Here is a 27,914-nt window from a genome sequence, read left to right as displayed (position 1 = left end):
TGAAGGGCAACAAGAATACAACAAAATAACTGCGAATGCCACGTGAATGCCTAGCACTTCTTTTGAAAAACAAGTGGGAAGGGGGACGGGTCCCTACCTGGTCAAGTGGATCTCGGTGACAAATCGGAGAGCGCTACCTGCGAACTCAGTATTCTACTTTTCCTTTTCAGTTTCCCTTTCACTGGCTTTCCTTTTTAAAAAATTCCTTTCCAGAAACGATAAATGACTCACAGGGCAGCCCTGACAAGCAGGCACATCCTGCCCCAGGCTCCTCTCTGGTTGAATCAGGCTGCAGGGAAGAAGGGCTCAAGCCTTGCTGGAGGATCATCCTCAAGCTGCGACTCAGGTAAGGAGAGGGCAGCTTAACTTGGATACTTTGGGCAGGTGTATATGAGGGAAGCTCTTCCTTAAAATGTGGGATCTGCTACAATGTTTCTACATACTGAGGTCGACTTTACTTACTAGCCCGTCACTCACTATATGACTGGCTCCAGGGTAGGCCCCCCTCCCCATCTCCCTGAGAGAGAGGAACACGCCACAGGTACTAGAGCCCAAGCGTCTCGGCTGAATCCCTGCTTTACCACTGTGAGACCTTATGTAAGTTGCTGAACCTCTCTGAGTCTCAGGTTTTTCTTCTGTGAAACAGGAAACTGACAGGGCTTTTGAGAGGTTTGCCCATGTTTATAACGCACCTGGCACATATTAGACATTCAATAATTACTATTAATAACATATGGATTCTCAAATCGAGGGGTTCTTAACTTTTGAAGTCACAGTATAATTCCAACTTTTCGTATTTCTCATCAGTAACCCAAGAAGTCTCACGGTCATAAAAATCATGGGGAATCTGAACTTCAGTAAGTGCTGTAGAATCCAGTTTAGACTCCACCCAGAGTCTCACAACTGAGTCCATATTTTGGGCTGGGACTGTTTGTTCCATTCTCAGGACTACATCACAAGGATTTCAAGGGACAGGAAAGTACTTTTGTGCTCTACACACATAGATCATAGGCTGTTGGTTGGCCTGTCCTGTGGGGCTCTATAGAGAAGGATGAACACTGAAGGTCAGTGCTGGAGGATTTCAGAATATTTGTGAGTCACTTCATCGGCACTGCCATCCTCTTGCTTTACAAAGAGATGTCCCCTCAGCTACCGTGAACACCCATGGGACTAGTGAAAGCACAGGGAGCCAGACTGGAGGAAAACAATCTCCCCTCACTCTGAAGACTGTGAGAATACAGGCCATCAGTTGGGGGGGGGGGGGTGGGTCACTGCGCAATCTCATCACAAGAGAAAAACACACTCTGACCCGTGGAATAAGACAGTGACAGAGCACAGTGTCATTGATTCATGAAGCCAGAAGGCAGTTCTGCTTGGAAGCAGGGAAATGGTTTTTCCTTCCAGGGCTTGATTCTGCAAATCAGCTGGACAGACACAGTGGCACACCTGTGTTGTCAAGTCTATGTCTGCGCATCTCAACCACAGCTACACATTAGAATCACCCAGGGACTTCTTAAAAAACACCTATGTCTGGGCCTCACACCAAAGACTGATTCAGCAGATGTAGGAGAGAAATGGGAGTGTGCTTACAAAAATCCTTCCAGGGGGATAAAGCTGTGTACTTGTGGCCAAGAACTGGTCTGGTTTATGGCACAAATCTAGATTCTACTCCACTGCAGTCAGATCTGACACAGTTTTGCCTTCCCACCTGCAGGTGGGCTCCGTGCAGAGAGGCCCAGGGCTCTTCTCAGAGCTGCGTGTGCAGTACACACAGCAAGGAGCCCTCCTTGGGAAAGCTGCGGTTTCCAACCTAGAGAACGGGAATAGGTTGGTGGCAGAATGCACAGTAACTGACTCGGGAGAAAACGGACTCACGTGATATCAGGTCAAAAGACTTCTTGTCCTCGGCATTCGGTTTCACCTGACAGGTGAGGAGGTTCAACTTGGCGGGTTGCCTGTTAGACTGGACACAAGACGAAAGGGAGAAGTTACGGGCAGCATCGGCTGTTCCCCACAGGCCCAGTGCCCGTGGGGCAGGTGTGCAGGGTCACGATAAATTTGATACGGTCTAATTCACCCCACTGGAATTCTGAATCTCATTAAAGAAGGGGGAAAAAAATGTTAGGTGGCCTACTAAATGTCTTTTAACTGTGTATAAACATCCTGGTTACTAATCAGAATGGAATCGAGATAATCCATCTCGCTTTCAGTGAAGAGTGGGTATGACCCATGGAAATGTGCCTTTCTGGAACCTACACATATACAAGCTCGAAGAGTTGGCACTTTTCACTACTGTATCTTCCTGTGAAATTAGCTGAGTGTACTTTCTTCATTCACTCAAAATGACCCCAGTAACCAATCACCCCAAAGCCGGTGTCTCAGGCATCCACAAATTTTGGTTACAACACGAAATTTACACTACTTCTCCCAAAAGTACAAGGACAACTACTAGCGATGAGACACTGCTTAACGAGCCCCAAAATCTGGAGAGAGTGAAAGATGATGAGGATTTCCCATCACTTTCCAGTAGATCTCTTGGTCACACATATAATTCATACAGAGCCTGCAGTATCTAAATAGTCATGCTAATGTAGGCTTTACTTAAAAGGAGTCTTGCCACATAATCATTCTGGTCAAAACTCTTTCTTGCCCTCCTGCCCACATGTGTCCAAGATCACAGGCTGGCCAATGGTGAATGCCAGCTTCCGGAAGGAGCTGACCAAGGAGTGAAGTGCCTGAGTGCCTGGGCTGGGCTTTGCTTGAACAGAAGTCTGCGGAAATAAGCAATGAACTCTTTAGTCAGGCCTGCATGCCTACCCCAGCTGACAGTCATGATTCCGAAAATCTCCATGCCAGGAACACTTCCACCCACATCCGACTTAAGTCTTTAGGGAAAGCAGAGAGGGAGAGGGTAGAGACAGGTCCCATCAGTGGCTTATGACCAAGAATATTTCAACGACACGTGCTGAGCCTCTCACTCTCAATAATGGGCACCAGACACTTCATTTCCGTTTACCTTCCTGTTCTTCCTGGACAACTTCTGAGATCCTCCTCTGTGGTTTCAAGGAGATTAGACACAGAAAGCAACACGTTTTGTCCTGAGTCTATCTGTTCTCAAAGCAAGCTCTCTGGTGGGGGGGGGGAGGTGTGAGACCCCCAGGGATTTCATATTCTTTGCATGTACATGTGACTTAGACATGGAAACCAGAAGTAAAGTCCTGTACAGGACGGTTTTGCCTAAGAGAAACCAGGGCTCGGGAAAGGATTCCTGTACTACAGACTGACTGCCAAACCCAGGATGGGGAGGCAGAAGGTTGCGGGCCTGAAACGTTTTCTTAGATTAGACCTGACGTAGGGTTGCTAAAGGCCCCCCGTCTCCAAAACCAGCAGCTGCAACCACAGACCTTGGCTGGGTCCATTGTAAAACGAACTGTTTAGTCCCTCATCTTTTGGGGTGTTGATAAAATCGCTGGATTTCCCATATGATCGACAAAGACATCCGACAGGCTGGAAAGGTAGCGAGCCTGGTTAACGGAGAGACTTTGTAGAATACCACGTTCCGGTCTGGCATCCACATTTAAAGGAGGTGCAGAAAAGCTTAGGGAAGATCAACAGATGATTAAAGGAGTGGAAAATGGGAACTCTGAAGATGGTTTAAAGGCATCATTTAGTCAGAGGAAAGAGGGTGAGGAGTGACTTAATCATGGTCTACAAGGTCGTGAAGCGTTGTTATCGGGGAAGGTCTGCAGCTGTTTTCCATTTGCACAGAACTCAAACTGTCGAAGATTTGAGCCAGACGTGAGGAAGAACTTCCCAAGTTTAAGTTGATTATGCATAATAAGAGGTTTCAAGTTTCTTAACCTAAGTATAGAAATCTCTTTGAAAACCTTAAGAATTTTTGAGACACCATTCACATGTGAATGTGACAGAGGGTTACCCAGATGATTTCTTTTTTCTTCCCGAATGTTTGTGACTCCACTGCTTCTGAACAACCAACGTATACAACCAAGTAACAGAGACAAAATTTTAAAAAAGGGAAAAATATTCAGTTAAGTATCAACCGATCCTGGAAAACGAAATAGCACCATTCACCTCTCATTTCAAAGCATGGGCTACTTCCAAGTACATTACCAGAAAGTTTCTGATGACAAGGGTTTTGTACAGTTTAAGTCACTGCATGATTGACCCACAACTTCAGTGACAATGACATGTGACACTCCCTTGGAAGCTTGTCAAGTCTGCTGGACTGACATCTGCCACGTCAACATGAACTTCACTTGACACAGACATGTCTTGCCTATACATAATATTCTCCCCCCAAATGGCAGTGAGACAAAGGACCTATCACCCCAAACGTGAATCTGAAGAGCAGAGAACACAATTTTCGACAGGTGAGGCAGCCGGTGTGGCCAGTACCGAGCCCAGGAACACCAGGAAGGAGAGCAGGATGCTGAAGCAGATTACGTGGACCAAGGGACCAGAAAGCTCGGGATCACTAGTCATCACTGAAACCCCCAGTTTGTGTAACTTGCCAAAATGTCACAGTCCTTTCTCGACATTTAGTACTAATGTATAGGTATACCGATTAACAAAGATATAATCTGTCCCGGCGGTTCAGCAGACTAAAATCATAGTGAGACTAAATGACTCGCCCTGGGCTACAACACTGTGGAACAGTTTACGAACTGCTTTCATACTGTTTAAGTACAAGAAAGGATAAAAAGGAGAGGAAACGTATTTATTGAGTCCTCACTGTTGGTGATTCCTACCACACTCTGAATGAAAAGCCCAGGCTGTGCCAGGACCTCCAAGCACCACCTCCAGGCTCCTTCTGACTTTGGCCCCTGCCTCTTGGCCTGCTGTTCTCCCTGCCGGGCGGTGAGGGGCACTGGCCTCCCAGGGACACCTCCTGCTCGCTCCCTCCAGGACTCTCCCAGTCGGCACCTCCCCAGAGGAGTGGTTCCTGGCCTGACCACCCTCCCTAGACTTCCTACCCCTTCGCACCCTGCTGTGTTTTCTTCCTGGGTCTTCTCACTCCTATTTACTTCTTATCTTGCTTCCCACTAAGGGCACACATTTTTCTGCAGCAGGCACTCAAATATTTATCAAATGAACGAATGCATTCCAGGGTCCTTACATATACTATCTCATGTATGACCTGTGAGGGAACTATTTTAAGTTTCTTTTACTAACTAAGATGAAGAAGCAGAGGCACAGAGAGGTTAACCAACTTTCCTAAAATCTCCTAGAAAGGAAGCAGCAGAGCCTGGAGCGGAATCCAGGGTTGAGTGGACCAAAGGCCCACTCTTCCTTCCTTTCCGCTTCCATGGGAAAGACAGCCACACAAAATCCCGCAGGAGCAGCCTGAAGCCCCAGCCCACGAGAACACCTCCTTCTGAGAATAAGGATTACAAATAGAGCAAAGGTTCCAAAGATTAGCTTCTATTTTAATATCTTCTCAGGTCATTTGACTTTCAAAATTGACTCAAAGAGAAATTTTAGAAGCCTATTTGGAACACCTATTCACTTATTCATTGGAGAGGATGCCGATGAAGCCTCTACCACATCTAAGCACATATGAAGAACAGGCGGTCTGTACCGCCCAGCAGCTACGGGAAACAGACACGACCACTGGCCTAGGACGGGCCTGGTGCCCGGCGGGGCCCAGAGCCTGAGCTGGATTTCCATAAGGCTCCAGAGGCAGCCTCATCCCTGAGTGAGGGCTTAGAGGAGGGGCAGGTGCAGGCACCTGGGGGAATGCAAGGGACAAGGCGGTAGGTGATGCGGAAGGAGAAGCAGGGAGGGCGCTGCATGTGGTGCTAAGGACTCTTGTCCCATCCCAGGAGATCTGCAGTGCACTTGCATCCAGGGGGACAGCTGGTGGAGGAGGCCGAGAGAGTAAGACAGATGAGCAATGATGGGGGCCTGAATTAAAGCCAGGGTCATTGTACTGGGGGCCAGGGACTCAAGATACGGCAAGAAAGAGACTTTCAATAAATTATTCCCCAAGTAACCTCGACCTGGTATGCGGTTCTCCCAGGCTCTGCATCTGAACGATGAGTGAAGGGGCCTGCGGCCCCTGCAGGCTCCGCTGAGCAGCATCTTTCAAAAGCTACAAGTGCTCTACCCCAAATACAATTTTGATACCTTTCAAAAATGAAGATTGTTTTGGCTCTGTTCCCTGAAACTCTGAGGCTTGTCCTTATACAGGTTTTACTTTTCATTAAAAGAATGCATATTCACTGAGGAAACACTCGGAGCTAGACACAGTGCAAAGAAAAAACTGAACGTTACTTGTTAATCCCACTTTCACACCCAGAGACAGTCATTGTTAATACCGGATTTTAACAAGATACGGTGTGTGTGTGAAATGTCTGTTCTTAGAAAAAATGGGTTGGTTCAATTTGTATATACTGTTTTGCAAATTGCTTTCTCCAGTTAACATTATACAGAGAAGAGTTCATTTTTACACAAGCATGTGGCAAAGCCATTTGCAGGTTTTTGAAAATGTTTCCACTAGGGAAGCTCTGGACACGTTCCCTGCACAGAAGTGATGAAGGTATTAGCCCTGTGACGTAATGCTCTGCCACCCAAACTAGAGGATGCCGTTCAGCTAGGAAAGTCATCAGAAATGTGTGCACAAACAGAATGAGTCGATTCTGACGAATGTTTCTGCGTCTCCCGAAAGAAAAAAAAAACACCACACGTTGCTCCTTAGATTGCTCGGCATGCACTGCGGTGAAGTGATTTTGCTGGAAGTGTGAAGTCGTTAGCGCAGGCATATTTCTGTGAGCAGAAAACAGCTGCTACTGGAATTAGTGTCCAGAAATGAAGTTATTTCTCCCCACCATCTTGCTGAATTGCTCTGCTTCACAAACAAGAAGTGAACATCATTAATTACTTGGGAAATAAGCCTGATCCAGCCAGGCTGAGCCTGCTGTGTAGATAGAAGTAAAAATAAAATAATAAAGCTCTCTTCACTCCCTAGGCTAACGCTTGTTAACACTGCTGTTCAGATTCTTACAGGCATTTCAATTTTTTGTTCAATAAATATTTATTTGGACACCTACCATGCCCTAGAGGGACACAAACGTTTGGCACACAATCAACAACCACAATAACCCCCTGACAAGAAGTTAGGTACACAGTGAACACCTAGCACTGCAGAAAGAGCTTATCTCCAAAATTTTAGTATATTAAAACTTTGGCTTCTGGAAAGCATTTTGGTTTCTTTGGGGCAAGACAGCGTTTTCGTTTACTGAGCAACTAAACTACTCGATACTGTATATAAATTTTATTATTTCACTCTTGCAATACCCCTATGGGCTAAGTACAGTGACTGTACCCATTTTACACAAGAGAAAACCAAGGGTCAGGAAGGCGAAAATAAACTGACCAATGTTTTACACAAAGTAAAAAGCAAAGCTTGGATTCGAACAAATTTCTTCCCAGAGCTCTCCGCACTTATCACGCTGTTCCCCTGTCCAGACAGACCCTCGGGACATTTGCAGAGTCAGTGAAAACATCTTCTTTTTCCCTTTCTGGTTCTTCCTACCCTGGAATGGCCAGTTCCCTCCTTTCCCTTCCAGATCACTTAATACGCCTGAGAAGTCTCACTTATTCTCCACCTGTTCCACATTCCAAAATTACTATCTTGTGGCCACAATTAAAGCTCCCCCATCCGTTTAGTGAGCCTTCAGACAGCTCAGGGGAGAAGGAACTGATGACCAAACTGAAGCAATTCATCCTAGAGTATGATGACTAGGAATTCCCTCAAACCTCCCAACCATTTAAACCATAGGACCGATTTCTAGTTGGCAGAACGTGTGTGCATGTGCAAGAAAGATCTATTTACAAGTGGAGATTTTCTTGAAAATTTCTTATTGCAGTAATGAACTTGTCACGACTTCTAAGAGTATGTTCCACTCTAGAATCAACATATGCTGTAAACAGGAAAAAAAAAAAGAGGTTATCGGGGCTCCCGATTAAGAAGTGGGACTGATGTTACCTCATCCGACCAATGTGCTAGATATTCATCATTTAGTCATTTCCACAAACATTTACTGAGTGCCTACTATTTGCCAGTATATAATGTTTGGGCCAGTATAGAATTTTTTTTTTTGTGGTACGCGGGCCTCTCACTGTTGTGGCCTCTCCCGTTGCAGAGCACAAGGCTCCGGACGCGCAGGCTCAGCGGCCATGGCTCACGGGCCCAGCCGCTCCGCGGCATGTGGGATCCTCCCGGACCGGGGCACGAACCCATGTCCCCTGCATCGGCAGGCGGACCCTCAAGCACTGCGCCACCAGGGAGGCCCCAGTATAGAACTTTTAAATTCCCATTTCCTATTTAACTGTAGTAACCACTTTAATCCTTCAATTTCACCCTCCCTTCTTCATCTAAGAATCAAGTCCAGAGGTTCCAACAATCTCTGCTCAACATGAAAGCAGGAGAGATTTATTTGGCAGTTCCTCAAAGCCCAGGCAGCATCAGCACCCTTGTGACACCCTTGTGATTCTGGAGTACTAGCCAAAAGGGGATGCCGGGTGCAATTCTTGGTCTTTAAAGCCAGAACGAGACACTGTCATAAATACCCGGCTTTCATGGAGCCACACTGAGGCTCCTGCTTGTTTGTCTGGAGCAATACAATGTTCTGTTAATTTACAAAAGCAATTTACTACTCATACTCTAAGGTACACGGTAGAGTGGAGAGAAAAACATAATTCTGGAGGCAATCAGACCCGGGTCTGAGTCTAGGCCCAGTCGTCCATCCTGAAGCCATGAGCTCTCCTGAGTCCCAATTCTTCTTGTCATAGAGAAGGGAGACAACGCCTTCTCCGCTGATAATGAAGCAAGGCAATGTCTGGACAAGTGTTGGTGCTCCCCCTTCAAGTGGGAGGTGGCACGGGCTCTAGAATTCAACTTCTTTGGTTCAAATCTGGCGCAAGCACCTGCTGGTTGTGTGACTTTGACTTTTTCCCCTTAAAATGGAGGTAACGGCAACTACCTTGTGAGGCTGCTATGAAACTTAAGTGGGAAAACATGAAACTAGCATGGGGTGTGTGCTTAATGCATGGTAGTTACTGTTTTTATAGCTATTATTTCCCAAATATCTCCTCCAATGGCGTCCACATAGCTGACACCTAAGATTCTATACTGTCATCAACATCCCTCTAGATTAAGGCGGTATTCCTTGTTAAAAATGCAACCACCTCTGGGAGAGTTACCCGTTAAAGTCACCCAGGTTCAGAGAGAACACCAGATCCTGTCTGACAGGAGGGTTACAGAGGGTGAACTGAGGCTGTGTGCCATGGGCAAGGTGGAGGAAGGGGAAGCAGAGCGCCCTGGCTTCTGTATGAAAAGAGCATGCAAGCAAAGTGAGGGGACTCCAGACAGACAGAGAGGAACCGGAAGAGGGGGCTAAAGGGCCCAGAAACGCTGGGGACTCAGGAAATGGAGAGGAGCTTAGAGAGGAGCTTAGACCTGCCCACTGCTCTGATTTTATTGCTTCATCTATTAAAAGGACCCTCAACTAGAATAAAAAGGGAGGTAGGGAGACTCAGACTTCAAACTGGCCGAGTTCTGAATGAGGTCCACGCCAGTTCACAAACCTTACAGAAGTCCTTGAAATTGGCTGCAGGTTTCCACCTTACTACCCACCCCTCCTGTCTGTTTGTCCTTTTAAATTACACCACTGGCCAACAATGGGGGAGGGGCTCAGGGATTCCCCATCTGGCTGAGCGTCAGAATTACCTGGGAAGCAATCCTTGGGCTTCAGCACCAGACCAACTAAATCAGAACCTTTGGGAGTGAAGCCAGATGATTCTAACGTACAGTCAGGCCTGCAAATCACTGAATTCATTTAGCCAATTGCAGCCTCTCCCAATCACTCATAATGATTCACTCAGGTGGAAGTGATATGGGTTTGTATCAGGAATACACTCTGTATCGATGCTGCTAATACATAATCTTGGGATTCAAACAGTGAAAAGGAGAAGCTCCTTCTCCAGGATTCAAATCGAGTAAAAATCGCTGCTGAATTTATTGTTGAGAAGAATAAACAACCTGTAAAACATAACCAGTTAGATTTCTAAACTCATATTTTATGGAACTTGAGTTTGGGAAGCCCTCTAATAACCGTCAATGTCGTCAGGTCTGTTATTTGCAATATGGCAGACGCCTACAGAGATGTTCCACAGGGACCGCCTGAGTTTTGGAAATAGTGCTGCTTATTTGTATGTCCAAATAACATTATCTGGGTGGAACAACTGTGTTCCTTTTGCTGGTCACTGTGACTATTTAGAAGATTCAACACCAGTGCCTTAGGACCTGAGGCTGCATTTTGAACTTGATTTATGAAAGTCAACTCTGGTCTTCTGTTTAAAAAAAAAGTGGGGGAGGAGAGGGAGCTCCATGTCATCAGGGCAGTGGGGTGAGGAGTTGACTGATGAGGTGAAGGAAAATGGCACCACCTGAAGCCGACGGAAGGGGCATAAAATAGAGAATTATTATTCCAATGGAGGAGGGAGAAATTCAAATAGGAATTAAAAACACTGGTTCAGGATGCTCTACAGAAATTTTTTATGGTTCTTGCTTAATTGTAATTTTTGTTATACCAACTATAAAGTATTTTTTAAGTTCATCCTTGAATTCTCTCCTTTTTTTTTTTTTTGCATCTAGACAGCAATAGCTTTTTTGCAGTACATGGGCCTCTCACCGTTGTGGCCTCTCCTGTTGCGGAGCACAAGCTCTGGACGTGCAGGCTCAGCGGCCATGGCTCACGGGCCCAGCCGCTCCGCGGCATGTGGGACCTTCCCGGACCAGGGCACGAACCCGTGTCCCCTGCATCGGCAGGCAGACTCTCAACCACTGCATCACCAGGGAAGCCCAGATAGCAATAGCTTTTAAAGAGTGTTTAATTAAACCTCCAAATGACTCTTGAAAGAGAGTAAGGAAAGTGATACCATTCTACCCATATTGGCTTCTCTTGGGTTCTCCGAACACGCTTTCTGTCCTCGGCACTTTGGACTGTCCTCTTCGCTCTGTGGGGACTGCTCCTCAGCAGGATCACTGCCATCTGCAGAGACGCCTTCCCTGCCCACACCAGTGGGGCTGCCCCTCTTATTTCCTATCCCAGCACCTGCTCACTTCTTTTACAGCACTTAGCCTTTGTTTACCCCAGGCTCCAAGAGCCCAGGGGCCACAAATTCACCACTGCTTCCATAATACCTGGCCTCGTGCCTGCTTAGAAAGGAATAAGACATCTTAATAAGCAAATTATACCCATTTTACATTGGAGAAAACTGAGGCTCCAAAGGCTTAAGTAACTTTTCCAAGGTCCTACAGCTTGTACAGGAGTTTAAGCCCAGGTCTAATTAGCTCCAAAGTTTGTTCTTTTACAATTCACAGTGCTGCTTCTAATCACTGGGGGTAAGGAAAATAGTCTCTTCTTGTAGTGACAATGGAAATAAAGACGTGCAACTGGGCAGAGTCCAGAGTAGCCTCAGAAAGCAGTAGAGGCCAATCACAGAAATCAGGTTATTAAGCACACTTCGAGGCAGGGAGCAGCCCACTGTGAACGGGCTTTCAGCGCATCTGTTGAAGCCCTCGCAGCTGAATGTTATCTTCAGGGCTCTGGAGAGCACAGAGAATAGTCCTTGGAAAATGTCTGTGGGTCTAAAGAGCCCAGGGACAGGGAGAGAGACATCAGATTCTTGCTTTAGTGCAATGCCCTGGAGATGTCAGGAGTGCTGTTCACCTCTAATAGGAAGAAATGAAATTCCTTTGAGAGGACAGGTGCCCCAAACCGGCTTCATTAAGTACCTCGAGGAGTAAGGAAATAGCAATACAAAGGAATTCCAATAAATCAAATTAAAATTGAGATGTTAACACATTAGGGAAGAAGATAATAGTAATAGCAATGATAATAGCTGACAATTATTTAGTGTTACTTCCGACCCACATTGTGTTCTAATTCCTTATAATCAATGAACTCGTTTCATCTTTACACACACCTATGAATCCGGCAGTACTGTGAGGGACTCGTGTCATCTGGACTCCAGTCATAGCAGTCTGGCCCCATGGTGCTGGATGCTGTCACCCCACCTCAGCTCAGCCAGATCATGAGACTAATTATTAGGTCTACCAGACACTTAGTGGGGTCCAGGCTCTACAAAGCTTTAAATGCATCATCTCATTTAATTCTCACAATACTGAAAGACAGGTACTGTTAGTATCCTATTTAACAAATGAGGAGTAAAATTAAGTACCTTAAAAGCCACACACAATAAGTAGCTGAAGAGGCATTGAATTCCAGGTTGACTCAGAGGGCTATGCTCTGGATCTCATCCTCCTAAAACGTGCAGCCCACCAAGAATCATCTAAAGAGGCTCCGCCTGGTCCGGTTCAGTTGGCTTCTCAAACTTTTAGAGTAAAAACCAAACCTTAGTGGACTTCTGTGTGATACTGAAAGCATTTTTAGTGTTGAGAAAGGAGTGGCTATGAATTTAATGACTGTTACGGTGTTAATCATAAGAGCATCTGCAGGCATTTAAAGAATGTATGACTTTAAAAAATCAGTCTTCATATTCGAAGATAAGTTCGTGGACCCCCTGTAACATCTTCATGACCCCGACTCCTCTGCTCCCCACTCCTGGAAACCCTTAGAGCTGTCTTTACCCTGAGACCCTATGACTGACTGAACAACAAGGTAAGGAGTTTCATTCCAAAGAACTATTCTTCATAGACCTTTCAAAGACCTCACGACAAACTGGCATCGGAGGAAAGGCCTATCATGTAGTAAAAAGAGAACTGGCTTTGGGGTCTGAAAACTGGTTCAGCTACTTACAGACTATGTGACCCTGGGCATGGGATTTAATCTCTCTGAGCCTTACTTTCTTCATCTACAAAATGCAACTTCATTCAAAAAGTATTCACTGAGCACTAACTACATGTCAGGCAGTGTGTTAGTCACTGGGAATTCAAAGGTGAGTAAGACATAATTTCCACCTCCTAAGACCTTCCAGACTAGTGAAAAATGAAGACCGTGAACCACCCCTGCAGGTGTAGGCAGAAGACTGAGTGCAGGGCACGCTCTCAATGCTCAACAAATGGCAGTCATCTTTCTTTTGCCAACCCATATTTGAACCATATGTGACACTGGGGTTAATAAATTCAGGAAGGGTTTTTGAGAAGCAAAGCTTCTTATACTCTTGAAATTAATTTTTCAGGATTATTATAATAAAGTAATATTTCACCTATAATTCATATACTTTCTTTCTTTGATAATTTGTTTTATTATATACTATAATGCTTATAGTAAAAAAAGTACAAGCAAATAATACAAGGGTACAGAAATTTATTTGCAGTAGTTTAGTAGTTTGATATAAAAACTTTTATCCTTAAGCTTTGAGGCAGACTAAAATGTTTGCCATAGATTTGTTAGAATTAGCGTTTTGAAATGCAAACATCATGTCCTGCGCTGAGCAGATACTAGATACTATCAATATTATTGTTACAGCAGATTCAGAGATTCTCACTGAATTTGATTCCCAAAGTGCTGGACTACTTTAAATAGTAAACTAAAAAAAAAAAAGTTATGTCTTTGAACAGGTACATGAAGCAATGAATTTGTAGATGAAATCTTCTAGGGATGGGAGCAAATCTTGCAGGCGTACACAAAGTGGATTTCTTCCTAGAACAGTAAGTTGGAGGGATGAATGGCCCCTGGAGCAGGTCTCGCATATGTGGTTAAGCCAACAGACCGCAGCTCATTAATCTAAATGCATACCTGACCCTTTCTTGGTCAACCTGACAAGAACAACCTGCAAAAGTGACTGGGGCCCTTCAAGAAGCAGGAATTCCCCTGTGTTAAGGGGTCCCAAACAAAGGCCCTATATTTTCTGACAAAAAAGTTCATTTATCCACTTTTCCAGTGATCACTGAATTCCATATGTTTTCCCAGGAAACTGCTGGCCCTGACTTTCAACCTGATTCTAAGTGATCAGTGGTGTTTGTAAAGTCTGGAGAAGCCAGCTAGAGCTGGCTACAGAGATCTTTCTGTGGGAGCAGGTTATGTGACTACAAAGTGATATAACTGGCAGCAAAAAAGTGTGGCCTAAAGCCAGTGAAAAGTGGGGAACAGGTTAACACAGACCAGTGAGAGGCAGTCAGAAATTAGGTGGAGAATCCCATTTCCCTCTGGGCTGCTCCGGGGGCAGGAGAGGTAGACCCACAATTTCCAACGTTTATAGCAGGAGAGGCCAACTAACTGTCAATAGGTTTCAGTACCGCCAGCAATATCTGAGGAGGTTAACACTAACAGCAACAACTCCTAGGAACTGTGGCCCACACACAGCATGGTATCTCATTTAATCCTTACGAGCCCCTTTAGGAGTTAAATATTTTTCTCAAGGTCACATGGTCAATGGCGAAGCTGGGATTCAGGCTCATATCTGACACATGCCACAGTCCATTCTCTTAGCCACTAAACAATGCCACTGATGTGATGTCTGCTGTTGATTAGAGCCTTAAGGAAGCATAGAAACAGCTGACTTGGCCACAATGACGTGTTTGGCAGGAAAGAAAAAGGGAGGGTGGAAGAGAACGTATGTTTTTATTTTCAGCATACTACCCAAGGCCATGTAAACTACACGTGAGCAGTGCCTCTGACTCGCTGGATCATCTTTGTGACCTCCCACAGCAGGTTCTTAAGAGAAGCAAATCAATGGAATAGGATAAGGCCATTACGTAACTTGTCAGAACGCTTACTGAGGACTGTCACGGCCAGACGAATCCAAGGCAAGAAGAACGTGAAGACAGGGCGCACACAGCAACTTTTTAACTAAAAGCTCTGGATCCACATAAAGTCAAATGGTTGGAAATGTTCACTTTAGCACATTTAACCTGAAGAATACTTCCCGGGAGTGGAGAAGTCCTAACATTCCCCTGGAGCCTCTCTGTTTTTTATGTCTGCTCTTGCACAAGATTTAGACCCAACTCAGAGGGTCACACTGCTTACACCTAACTCAGCTAATAAGATCAGACACTATTAGACATGAGTTGGGCTCAGGAAAGTGACTTGAAGGCCAGGCACCATCACATTCAGGCAACTGAGGACCACATGTTCCATCTATACCTTACAGCACAGCAGCTGGAATGCCTCTTGGGACTCCAGCGACTTGAAGAGCACTGTTCTGACTGCTGCAGGCCTAAGACCACCCTGGATGCCTTTGGGACTCGCCCCGAGGTAGGTCCACCTTGCAGTTGCCCAAGAGTATAGGATACCTGACCCAAGACAGGCCACACTGAGGTTCTGATCACAAAACTGCAGGGCTGCCTGTACTGTACTGTCCTTATAATAAATGAATCACCGCTCAGGGGTCACGTCCTGTTTCAGGCCATCAGAGAATCCCAGTTGGCTCATACAGGCACATGCCTCTCGCAAACACTGACTCTTAGGCACCCCTGGTTCAGGGCTGTGTCCTGGGACCCCACGCTGGGGAGGAACTGGGGTTGCAGGTGAGGGGGAGTTAACGTCCAGGTGTGTGGAGTCCCAGCCTGCACCAGATTCCCAGCCGCGCCATTTGTTAGCTGGGTAACCTTGGGAGGTGAACTTCTCTGAGCCCCGGCTCCCTCATCTGTAAGATGGAGATAACAACCTCACCTCTAACTCAGGGTTGTTGAGGATTAAATGTTAGCACGCATTAATCAAGGCGCTGGTGGCACGTGGTAAGCATTCCAAAAACATTAGCCACCAGGAAGACAATGATGAGATGGGATGATAGCAGTGCTTTTGAAAAGTCAAAGTTAGATGGTGGGAATCTGCACTGTCACACAGGGCTAGAATGGAGACGGTTTCATCATCTATGGAATAGGAGTAACAGAAGCTAATAATAATGTAAGACGGGCTGTGGTAATGTGCTCAGAGCAAGGAGTGCACAGCCCAGGGTGTACACTCAGGAAGTGTTATCTATTCCCTTAAGTGGGTCTGATCTTGGATCATGTGATCAGAAACCTTTATGACACAGCCCCACAAGTATTTTAATCACCAAAATAATGAGTAGGGTCAGTCCCTCCTTAGCCAACAAACCATTAAGCCCTCACAGAGGCTTTAAGAGTGAAATCCTAGCATTTGCCAGTTGTGGGACTTGGGCAAGATACTTAAACCCTCTTAATAACAGATTTATCTGGTAGCTTGTGGCAACAATTACATACGGTAATCTGTATAAAGCATTTTCTATAACTGGGCTCATAGTAAGTGCTTACTTACTATCAACTAATGTTATTACTGTCAGAAGTTCTTCATAGGACTCGTTTCCTAAGGTTAACTGTGTATGGAATTAAACATAAGCAGGTCAAAGTTATCTCATTTTCCGCTTGTGTATCTTTGATGCCTAATCCAGCACGTGGCAGAGTGGAAGCTTATTAAAACATTGCTGAATAAATGACTAACTCTTAGACAGCCTCAGTGATAATTACTAACTGATCTAAGTCTGCCAGCAGGATTTCTGGTATCAGATGGGTGGCTTGTCCCAACTGGCATGATAGTTAAAAATCTCAGCTGGGCTGTCTGAGGGAAGCTGAAGACCTCTGAGGAATCAGCCCAAGGTTTCTGCAGGAGGAATAGGACAGAGAGGACATAACTGCTCAAGTTGCATAAAGGCCAATAATTTTTAAGATGCATGTATAACCAACTACCTGGAAGGGTTTGGCCACAGGTGTGTACCGACCATATTCTGTGTCAAGGTCTGTTAAGGGGCTGAAGGGAGACGAACAGGACCTGATTACGTGCCCTGGGGAGAGTGCAGCCTGGAAGGGGCGTAAGGCCCAATGCTAGACAGACCCAAGCCTGAGTTTCCAACTCTGCCAGTTACCAGCCAAGTCATGGTGCTTCTCTGTGCCTTATTTTCTTCATCTGTGAAATGAAGATTATAATACCACATGGGCTGTGGGGAGGACTAAATGAAATAAACTTTATGAAGTATCTGGCACGAGGAAGTGCTTAAAAAGTGGCACTTCCTTTCCTCCTCCACAGAGGTAAATCTAAGCCAGTGTAATAAATGCTCATCCCTTGTTTCTACTATCCTGCTAGCAGTTAACTGCTTACAGAACTGAAGAGTATCACTCGGCACGGGATACTGAGCTCTAACTATAAGCCTCTCCAAGCTGGGATCACTGGATTAAACTGCATGCACCTCTGTCAAGACTCTTGCTACACTTTGCTGTTTCCATTCCTACTTGTCACATCTTCCACGATAATCTTTGCATCTTTAAGATTAAAAAAAATTTTTTTGCTATTTTTAAAAGGGCAAAATAGTAATTCCTTGTTTTACTGTGCATGTCTTTGACTACCACCAAGACTGAACCTTTTTGACAAGTACAGGGATTTTGTCGATACTGGAACTTTTAGTTGGAAATGGGTGATACGAAGCATAAAAATAAAAATTCTGATAGACTGTAAGTATAACTACATAATATATAGGTATACAACAATCTGAAGGGAAACAGAATGTAAATGTTAGTAACCTGGCTTTATTATTTTCCACTTTCTATTAGATTGCCTTTATTCCTAAAATAAGGGGAATCATAATTGAGGAAATTTCAGTATTCCACTGTTTTATTTATATATGTTTTAATCCTTTAGCATACTGAGGGGCTTTTTGAGTAATTTAAATAAATAGTAACAATAAAAAAAAAGATTGAACAGTGTAACACGTATTGTTTCATTCCCTACATTACTTTTTCATGTATAGAACACAACACCCTCTGCCATCTTTATAATTCAGGAAACTTTAGGTTTTTCAGAACAACCAGTAATACTTCCCCAAAGATGAGATTATAAAGTAAAAGAATACCTGATTCAGTTTCAGGGAGCAGAAGACAAAAAGTTGTGGCGGAGCAAGAGATGAAGCAGGAAGAAAGGACCAACTTCTTTTGTAAAGGAATATCCTAACCCCCCGACCTAATCCATACATTAAAGGCACCTGGGGAAATTTTCACGGCTGGTTACAGCACGTGTTTGCTTTCCAGTCCACGTGGCCAGAAGGCATCAAAGACACAGCTTGGTAAATTACCAGACACACTTACTGTGGCATGGGAGATGGTCAGAATCCCGTTCTTGACGGAGCACTTCCTTCTCTGCCACACTTTCCGGATCCTAAGGAGGGAGTCAAACACAAGCTGATACAGTACCTGGTTCACGTAACTATCGTAACACAGTTATGATGCATAACAGTCATTACCAAAAAACCCCAACCCCAAACCAAAAACCACACAAACCAGAAAATTTTGGTTGCCTTTTATTATCCCAGGTGGAGGGTAATTCAGACTAGTGGGCATGCACAAGGATGCTCATTATAGCACCGTTTTTGATAGTGAAAATGGGAAACAAGAGAAACAATAGAAATCTAATAGGAGGAATGAAGAAATGATTACAGTTACGTTCATACTACAGAGTATTATTACGTAGGAGTTTAAAAGAAGAAAACAACTACATATGTGCAGACCTACATAAACAGATTTCTAAAGCACACTGTTGATTGAAAAAGCAAGCTGCTTTAAGATAATTCTGGTATCATCTAATTATGTTAAAATTTCAGGCCTATAAAACAGCACTCTAAATTTTCTACAGGCATACACATATATGTATAAACATATTTCCTTCGTTATCACCTGTCTCCCTGTTGAGAATGTAAGCTCTATAATGATAAGGACTTTCAATGTTATAGTTTCAATGTTATCATCCCAGTGTCTACAACAGGGCCTGGCATGTAGGACTCCCAGAAGATATCTGTTGAATGCATGGGAAGAATGATGAGCAAAACTGACAGTGATCCCAGAAAAGTGTAGGAGAAATAGTTGCAATTTTAACAAACAAATTAAAACAAAATGAAAATCTACATGTCTTAGATAAAGCCAAGGAGCACACATCCACAATCAGAAAACAAGAAACTTTCTTTTAAAGGATGATAATTAGTAAAGCAAATAATCAAGATTCTACTTACTTACTGTGAAACAGAATCATTTGTTCAAGCAACAGAAAGACGGCAAGTGTGGAAGGACCAGCGAGAAAAATGGCCCAAATGAGGCTGGAGAGAGAGGTGGGGAATGGCTTTGGGAACAGCCCAACGTGCTGTGTGGAGATGAACCGGAGAAGGGACGAGTGAGTGACAGAGAGACGAGTTAGGAGGCCACCAAAATAGTCCAGGAGAGGTGACGGTATTCATCTGAGAGCAGGGCAGCAGAGGCGGCAAGTCATGTATAACTTCTCGTTATTGGGTTGGCCAAAAGGTTCGTTCGGTTTTTCCCATAAGATGGTTCTAGTAGCATAAGATGGCTCTAGTAGCACTTAGTTGTCTTTAACTTCATTGGAAACAGTTTTGTTAGATTGCATGTGACAAATGTCATATCAGCATGCATTTAAAAAAAGACTTATCAAAATTGGTGAATTTTTGTGTAGCCATTTTAATATTGAAGATGGAAGAAACAAAGCAACATTTTCGGCATATTATGCTTTGTTATTTCAAGAAAGGTAAAAATGCAACTGAAACGCAAAAAAAGATCTGTGCAGTGTATGGAGAAGGTGCTGTGACTGATCGAACCTGTCAAAAGTGGTTTGTGAAGTTTCGTGCTGTAGATTTCTCGCTGGACGATGCTCCACTGTCGGGTAGACCAGTTGAAGTTGACAGTGATCAAATCGAGACATTAATCGAGAACAATCAACATTATACCATATGGGAGATGGCTGACATACTCAAAATATCCGTATCAAGCCTTGAAAATCATTTGCACCAGCCTGGTTATGTGAATCACTTTGATGCTTGGGGTTCCACATAAGGTAAGTGAAAAAAACCTTCTTAACCGTATTTCTACATGTGATTCTCTACTTAAATGTAATGAAAACATTCCGTTTTTAAAATAAATTGTGATGGACAATGAAAAGTGGATGCTGTACAATCGTGTGGAATGGAAGAAATCATGGGGCAAGCAAAATAAACCGCCGACACCCACACCAAAGGCTAGTCTTCATCCAAAGAAGGTTATGTTGTGTATATGGTGGGACTGAAAGGGAGTCCTCTATCACGAGCTTCTTCCGGAAAACCAAACGATTAATTCCAACAACTACTGTTCCCAATCAGACCGACTGAAAGCAGCACTTGATAAAAAGTGTTTGGAATTAGTCAACAGAAAATGCATAACCTTCCACCAGGATAACGCAAGACTGCATGTTTCTTTGATGACCAGGCAAAAACCGTTACAGCTGGGCTGGGAAGTTCTGATTCATCCTCTGTATTCACCAGACATTGCACCTTCGGATTTCAATTTATTTAGGTCTTTACAAAATTCTCTTAATGGAAAAAACTTCAATCCCTGGAAGACTGTAAAAGGCATCAGGAACAGCTCTTTGCTCAAAAAGATACAAAGTTTGGGGAAGATGGAATTATAAAGTTGCCTGAAAAATGGCAGAAGGTAGTGGAACAAAAGGGTGAATACGTTGTTTAATAAAGTTCTTGGTGAAAATGAAAAATGTGTCCTTTATTTTTACTTACAAACCAAAGGCACTTTTTGGCCCACCCAATAGAAACGGAAGAGCTTGTCGTCAGGCTGGCTGTGATGCAAGAGGAAAGAGCGGAGTCAAGGTTGACTCTCAAGGTTGGGGTCTGCGCGGCCAGGGGGGCATCTGGCAGAGAAAACCACAGTGGAGAAACCAGAGAGGTGGGCGAGCATGCAGTCAGCGAGCCGTGTGCTCAAGTTCCACTCAGTGCCTGCGTTCCTCAAATTGCACGTCACAAGTCGCAGGTGCCATTTAGGGACCACAGAACAACTACTGCTGCTTCTGAAGACAGCAGGTTACATCTCAGACTTACTGAGGAAAGCAGCATGCTAAAGGTCTGAAGCTGGTGCACTGGAAACCTTGTAAGTACGTTTCCCTATCTGAGAGGCTGGACAGGTTCCTAGGTTCCTAACACCCACCCGTAAGTATGCTAGGCACACACAGGACCCCAGGCCGGCTGTATACGTACCCATCGCTTTTCTTCAGTAGGTACCCCTTCTTCTCACTGCCATACTCCTTGTTGCCCTGGAGCTGGTGCATGCTGTATCCTCCTTGCCGGCTCTGGGAATCCTAGAAAGGAGAAACCACAGATTAGACAAATGCCGGAGACAGTTCTCAAATCCTTGATTCTATTCTGCCATGGAGGCTTTGCCTGTTGGTCTGGAGCTAAGAGAACTGTGAACTTCTGAGAGCTGTCGGGTCCTCGTCCTTATTCTAGAGGCGGAAACTGGGCAGGCAAGCAACCGCCAGCGTCACAAGCAAGTTCGAGGCAGAGCTGAGGCCTGGGGTCGAGATCTCCTATTTCTAGTTCAGAAGCCAGCTCGACTTCAAACGAACAGTGCAGCGACAGACTGGTCTATGACTCAAACCAGTCTACACTGGCAGCAGAGGTGAGCACAGGAAGGGCTGGAGGAACCGAAGCGGGCCACAAGACAAGCTCATGCATCCCGAGGGATCTTCTTCCAGGTACCCCTCCTCTGCCTCACATGTTCTGCTTAAATACCCCCAAAGAAAAGTACACCTCCTCTGTGAGGAACTAAGAATTGCTATAAAATTCTTGTTTTGTAACTTACTAGTGCTCTGCAAAAATATACCTATAACCATGCTTTTAATTTAAAAAGATGACTTTAAGGCAGGGAAAAGTGTATGGCGTGGTGACAGGGTGACAAAGGCTGACAGAACAACACGGACGCAAACAAGCTTGATTTAACATCCACTGAGGCTCCCCCTCATTTCTAAAGACTGCATGACCAGACGCAGCCATTACACTGTGGAAATGCAAGAAATAAACTAACAATGCCGAACTGTAGGACGAGAACACGGGGCTTTAGACACAGAGGTACGACAATACATTCTCACAGAAAGCATTGACTTACTCTCCTAGACTTCGATCAGGAAGGGCAAAAGCAAGAGAAAAAAAGGCAGAACAGTTGAAAATACAGTTAATTTCATTGACAGTCTTATTGTCTATAATTTAAGCACTTTTTGTAACACACAGAGAAAACATCATTGTAAAGATAATTAATATCAGATTTCTCTCTCACACGCGCCCTTTAGAGTCATGATAAACTTTGGGTGATGGGACAATAAAATATCTTTATCAAGTTTCATTTCAGGTCATTTGAGAACAGAAAAAAAAGCTGATGGAAGAGCATGAGGTACACATTTCACCAGGATTGAAGGGCTGACAAACCTCAAAGCGTGTGTGTGTAAAGGGAATCAACACCTCAGTGAAACCCAGTTCATTACTCAGAAAATCTAAGAAGAGCAACAAATTGTAAGAAGATCCTTTCTTTTCCAAGTGAAGAGAATTTAATAAAAATATCCAGTTCATAAGCTGCAACTCGATGGTGAAGAGACAGAAAGCTGAAGCAGCCATTATTTACTGACGGCTTGTGCACGGCCCGCCTTCCAGGCCAGGATGGCCTCTTTCTGGCATTTAGGATCCTCTGGACCAAACAGCATGTGCTCGGTGAATGCATATTAATGTTAATAATAGCTGCAGGAAAATCTGCAGGACAGCGCACCTCGTTAGGGCTATTCTACACGTGATGAGTTCACTGTTCAAAAGCACGCCCCGAACACTCCCTAAAAACCAGGCTGGGTGAACATGCTGAGGACACTGGGACACAGCCCATCTCAGAGATGGAAGCTCCCCCTCGGAACCCACACCGTCCTGCTCTCTCGTGTAGGTGCAGCCGAGAGCTAAGCGCACGCTGTACCAGGCAAGTTGACTCAAACGAAAGAGGTTACAAACTCTATTCATTTTCTTAATCTGAGTAATTTCTTTGCCTTTAACTGGCCAGATTCCCTCCAGCTGAAACATCTCATTGGACAAGTTTAATTACCTGGGGAGAAGTGGGGCGTAGGAATCTTGAAAAATTCCCCTCCATGTTTACTTTTAACCAGGGTCCACAGCCTTGAACTCAGAGTAATTTGGCCCACTCTGCCCTCCCTGACAGGTACTTTCTGGATGGAACTATGACCAAGGACCTGTACCACACACCAAGTAGGCAGAGATAGCCTGCCTCTACCAAGTGCCTCTAGTGACAGCCCTCAATACAATAGTAGTGACACATGGGGTTTTTTCAAGGAGGCAGCAATGTGGCCATAATACTAATAAAGAACAATCAGGATAGAAAACTAGATCAGGTGGTAGAGGCCTGAGCCGTGGGACAAAATAAGAGGCCAGGATAAATGAAATCCACAGAGCTCCTGCTTTAACCCAATGAAATCACATGAAAATCACTTAACTATCAACCTGGAGTTAGGGATCTTTGCCATAGCTATACCTCTCCAGAACATTAAAGGCAAAATCTAAAATCTCCTTGATATCAATTCTCATTAAGTAAATTCTCTTCCTTGGAACGCTCTTCTTTGAACTAAACTTCCCTTTATCTGCCCACATAATTCTTATCTGTCTGAACGCTTTAAAAGTATGCACTTCTCATCTTAACTGGTTTGCTAACCTTTAAAATAAAAGCCTAAATTTTGGGGTTTTTTAAAAATAATTTTTACTGGAATATAGTCAATTTACAATGTTGAAAGCCTAAGTTAAAAAAATACTTACCTTTTAAAAAAAATAAGGATTCAGATGCTGACAGCTTATGAAAACTATTATATTCTGTAAACTTACTACTAAGACATTCCTTACATGTATTTACTACTAGCCTAAATTAACTTTCAATTCTGAATAACAAACAGATTGAGTAGACCTTGCTTTATATCAGACAAACGTGGTTTTAAAGGTGGATAAAGTGGCTGATGCCTAGGCTTTGACCTCAGAAGCCTATTCCACTAAACCAAGCAGGAAGAAGCAGTGATTCAGAGGTAGCATCAACAATCCTAAATTAACTAGTAATGAGTTTTATGGCCTAAGAAAGTCACACAAATGATTGTCTCTGTCCTTGGAGAAATGAGGGCTTAGCAGGGCACTCCAGATAAATGAAAAGAGGATTCTCTTTTTTTGAGACAATAAACCTTGGAGAATTGGTAACACTTAATAAGTAAACAAAATAAAACACAACTGAAGGAATGAAATAGGGTCTGAATCCTTTGAAAGCACAATAGAAATCAACGTGTACTGAGGAAACAGAAATGCAAACGCGAAACTCACTTCAGGTAAACAATTTAAAACTCAAATAGTGAACTTAAAACCTTGGCAAAAATCCATGATGTGAGCCAAGAGATGTAAACTATAGAATGAAACTACAGTATTATTTTTTAGTTCAATTTCCCATTCTCTATTAGCAGTACAAATTACTTTACTTTCTTATTAGAAAACCTTATTAACATATAAAATGCATTATTAAGGAGTAAAACCTCAAATCTTTTAAAACTGCAAGCAATTAGCACCCTCATTGACTTAATGGGTTATAAATGTTTCTGGCATCCAATTTAAAACTAAACCTCTATTTATAGAAGCTTCAAATTTCTAAGGTAAGGTATGAATGGAGTGGGCAAAAATTTCCTTCTGTTTCATCTTACTAAACATTTATTGAGTAGTTCTGGGGTGCCAGGCAATGTACTGGATACCGTGAAAGGAGAGATGAGTAAAACACAGATACTTTGCAAACTATTATGAGCTACTGAGACTCAAATAAAAAGATGAAGGTTTTGGACTGATTTATGGATAGCACCATTAAAAATAAAATATTTTCAACCCTAAAAACAGTTTCTACTAAAAATCCAAAGATCCTACTTAGAGCTCAAATTCTTTTTTTTAAAATTTACTGCTTTTGTTTAATATAATTTAATTGTGCTTATATAATTTTTTTTTACATCTTTACTGGAGTATAATTGCTTTACAACGGTGTGTTAGTTTCTGCTGTACGTGGGTACACAGCCCACATACCTCCCTGCCTGCCGATGCCTACTACACACCTCCCTGCCCACAGGTCAGCAGGCGCTCAGTGTCACAGGGCTACAGACCCCTCTCGCTGTACGAAGACCCAACGTGTACATAAAACTGGTTCTGGGGGGCAGGAGGGTAGAGGGCTATAATCACTCAGTCTAGAGAACCTTCAAGATTGCTTTAACATTCGTGTTGCTGGAGCAGGGCTTCCCATGTTTGAGGGGGTTTGCTTTGTTTTTGTCTTGGACTCATGAACCCCTTTTGTAAATTTTAGGGATTTACAGATAGTTTGCAATTGTGAGATAATATGATGAGGAACTGACATACGAAAAATGCTGTATTTTGTGTGATTATGACTAAATATTGCATTTAAATACTGCACTTAAATTGAATCCGTAATAAATTCGTAACATAAACAGGCAAATGTTTACCTTCTCCCATGCAACAAACGATGCTCCCCATTTAATGTACCCTTCATATGAAGTCCATTCCCTTTAGTGTGCATCCAAGGTTCTCCACAATCCGGTCTGGGTTTTCACCTCAGAAGCGGCATCTCTCACTCCTCCACCCACCCTGCCCCAGGCTGCTGTGGCCTGCTGAATGTGCCGGGCAGCTTCTCACTCCTGAGACTCTTTGTTTCCTCTCTTTCCCGGCACACCTCCTCCCAATCTCTGTCTTACAGCATCAATACCGCTTTAGGTCCGGCCACTTGTTCACATGGCTGACTCTCTCTATTACCTACTAGACAATGAGATCCTTGACGGAAGGGACTCAAGCTTAATGCCTAGAAGAGTTGCCAGCACACAGTAAGTATTCATTAGATGTTTGACCAAACAAATGAACAGATGAGATTAATAATTAAGCATTTGTATTGCATTCATCTAACACCTACCATGCACCGTATAACTCCATTTCAGCATCCAAAGACTATCTCAACCTTAACTTTCCTAACTGTGGGGCAAAACCTCTATAGGAATCTGTATCAAAATATTTCTCTATTTCTCTGGCAAAATGAGACAGCCCCTTTTGGATGTCTGGAAAAACAGGGATGATCTAAGAGGAACTGAGGTATGTACATCAACACCTGGGAGGGTGTTCTTCTGAAGCACACACCTTAAAGGCAGGATGGAAAACCTGGTCATGGAGTTGGGGGTGAGGGTTATCTTTTTTTATAAGGAGGGCACAGGAGCCCAAAGACCGTTCCTACTGTGTTTCGTACGACAGGTACGCACTGTGTCTTATGTCTCGTCTGCGCACCCACCCCCCTCCCCGGCAGGAAGTTCTCATTATGCTTGTTCTGCAGATCAGGAAACACAAAGGCTATCACAAGCAGCCCTGCTTACACGGTTAGCCCTGCTGGAAACACACACAGATCACCTACTTCTTTCTGATCAAGTTGAAGGGAGGATTTTATTAAGTCTCGGAGTGCAGTCAGCTGTTTCTTTTCTTCATCCTGGGTCTGTTTTATCTATGAGAGAAAAACAGTTCTTCTATCACTTATCTCTTATACATTTATGAGCAGACTTTAATTCATCCAAATGTATACTACTCATCAAACAATTCAATTATACAGTCGATTTCCTTATTAAAGTCCTTCACACGGTCTCATTTTTGATATGAGAGGCACAATTTTCTCATCTTCTTAAAGTACCAGTGAGTTTTGAAATTAGTGAATAATGCAACATGCTTCCTTATTAAATAATACATCTGGGCTAGACAATTAGCTCTGAAGGACTATTTTAAACAAAGGTTAAGAAATAACATTGAGTTATTTGCTTCTGGTATTTCAAAGGGTGGCAGTGGAAATATCAATACCGTGATGTGACTGAATGGGACGGAAGACAATCCTAAGAATGACCAGAATCTCAAGAGCTAATGCATATATGAAAGTTTACATGAAGGGAAGGGATTGGTGCTGCCTTTCTTATTTATCACTTGGAACTTAACTGCAACCTGAACCATGTTAACTTTTCAAAGAAAAATCAGAAAAGTTCTATTAGAATATAAGGTATCATGTGTAACTCTAAAACCTTATTTGAACACATGTATCAATAGTTACACTCCTAAAATGTATACTTTTAATATTATTCACTGCCAAGCGGTTCACGAAGAACAAACTTGAGATTTCTCATATGCAATTAGTTTTTTTCTCAAAAAAGTTTTCCTCTTGATTTTCCTATTCTACAAGCAAAACCTAGACAGTAGGGGAAAAAAGGAGAGGAGATATAAAACCAACAAGCAAGCAAAAAAAAAATTCATAAACCTGCTTACTCAGAGACAGTCACTTAATTTTTTTCCTTCCAGGATAAAAATTTCCTGACCAAAGGGCACCCATATGTGATGCTACTGAACCCAGCACGGAGAGCCATTCAGAACCAATGGCTATCCATCTACTCCCTGCCCTGCTCCACCTATGTCCCAGAAACTACTCTGGAATATCTGACAAGTGATGATGTCTCTGAGTTAAACCAGAAAAACAAAACAAAACAAACCACAAAACAACATTTACTGGCCCTAGATTTATGCTGACACATCACTTCACCTTGTCTTCTTTTTTCTTTAATGCTCTTCTAATACAGATTTCAGATTTACTGATATTTATCTATAACAGCAAGCTAAAGTGCAGGTATTTTGTAAAGAACTTACATTATATAAATCAGCAGCCAGTTTTTCAATGTACTGTTTCAATTTATCAGCTGTCTTCAAGCCATCTTGAAAGAAACTACAATGGAAAACATCAGAGATTTATCAGCAGTGTGAAAAGAGAAATGAACCATAATTACCTGAAAAATCTGAAAATTTTCATAGAGACGTATTTACTCTCTACCCATATATCTATACGAAACACTTATAAAACTAATTTCAGTATTTTATAAAGATGTACCAATAAACAAACTACAGGCACAATTTGACATGTGCTAGCAGGTGTCACATGGACACTGCAGATAACACCTACATCTCCAACCCACTGAGTCACACACAGAACAATTCTTCCTGGTTGTGCCATA

The 27,914-nt window shown here is 43.4% G+C and overlaps 1 protein-coding gene across 15 annotated transcripts in view; it reads right to left on the bottom strand.

The window, feature by feature from the left end:
- Window positions 1-27,914, bottom strand: part of ASAP1 (ArfGAP with SH3 domain, ankyrin repeat and PH domain 1) — a 370,853-nt gene that overhangs the window by 67,702 nt on the left and 275,237 nt on the right. For all 15 annotated transcript variants that reach the window (XR_016388225.1, XM_089898507.1, XM_089898511.1 and 12 more), the window contains 5 exons: window positions 27,553-27,628; window positions 26,288-26,374; window positions 21,022-21,122; window positions 18,086-18,155; window positions 1,876-1,963 (listed from right to left, as the gene is read on the bottom strand). Coding sequence is in view for 14 of the 15 variants with exons in the window: in XM_089898507.1 (XP_089754633.1) it covers window positions 1,876-1,963; window positions 18,086-18,155; window positions 21,022-21,122; window positions 26,288-26,374; window positions 27,553-27,628 (422 nt within the window). In the remaining variant the exon portion in view is untranslated. The remainder of the gene's footprint in view (window positions 1-1,875; window positions 1,964-18,085; window positions 18,156-21,021; window positions 21,123-26,287; window positions 26,375-27,552; window positions 27,629-27,914) is intronic.

This window comes from Delphinapterus leucas, chromosome 17, assembly GCF_059928025.1.
Source record: "Delphinapterus leucas isolate spDelLeu-1000000601 "Yukka" chromosome 17, BTC_Dleu_Yukka2, whole genome shotgun sequence".
Taxonomy (NCBI): Eukaryota; Metazoa; Chordata; class Mammalia; order Artiodactyla; family Monodontidae; genus Delphinapterus; species Delphinapterus leucas.
Note: the sequence above shows the minus strand (reverse complement) of the source record. Positions and strands in the feature narration are given on the sequence as shown.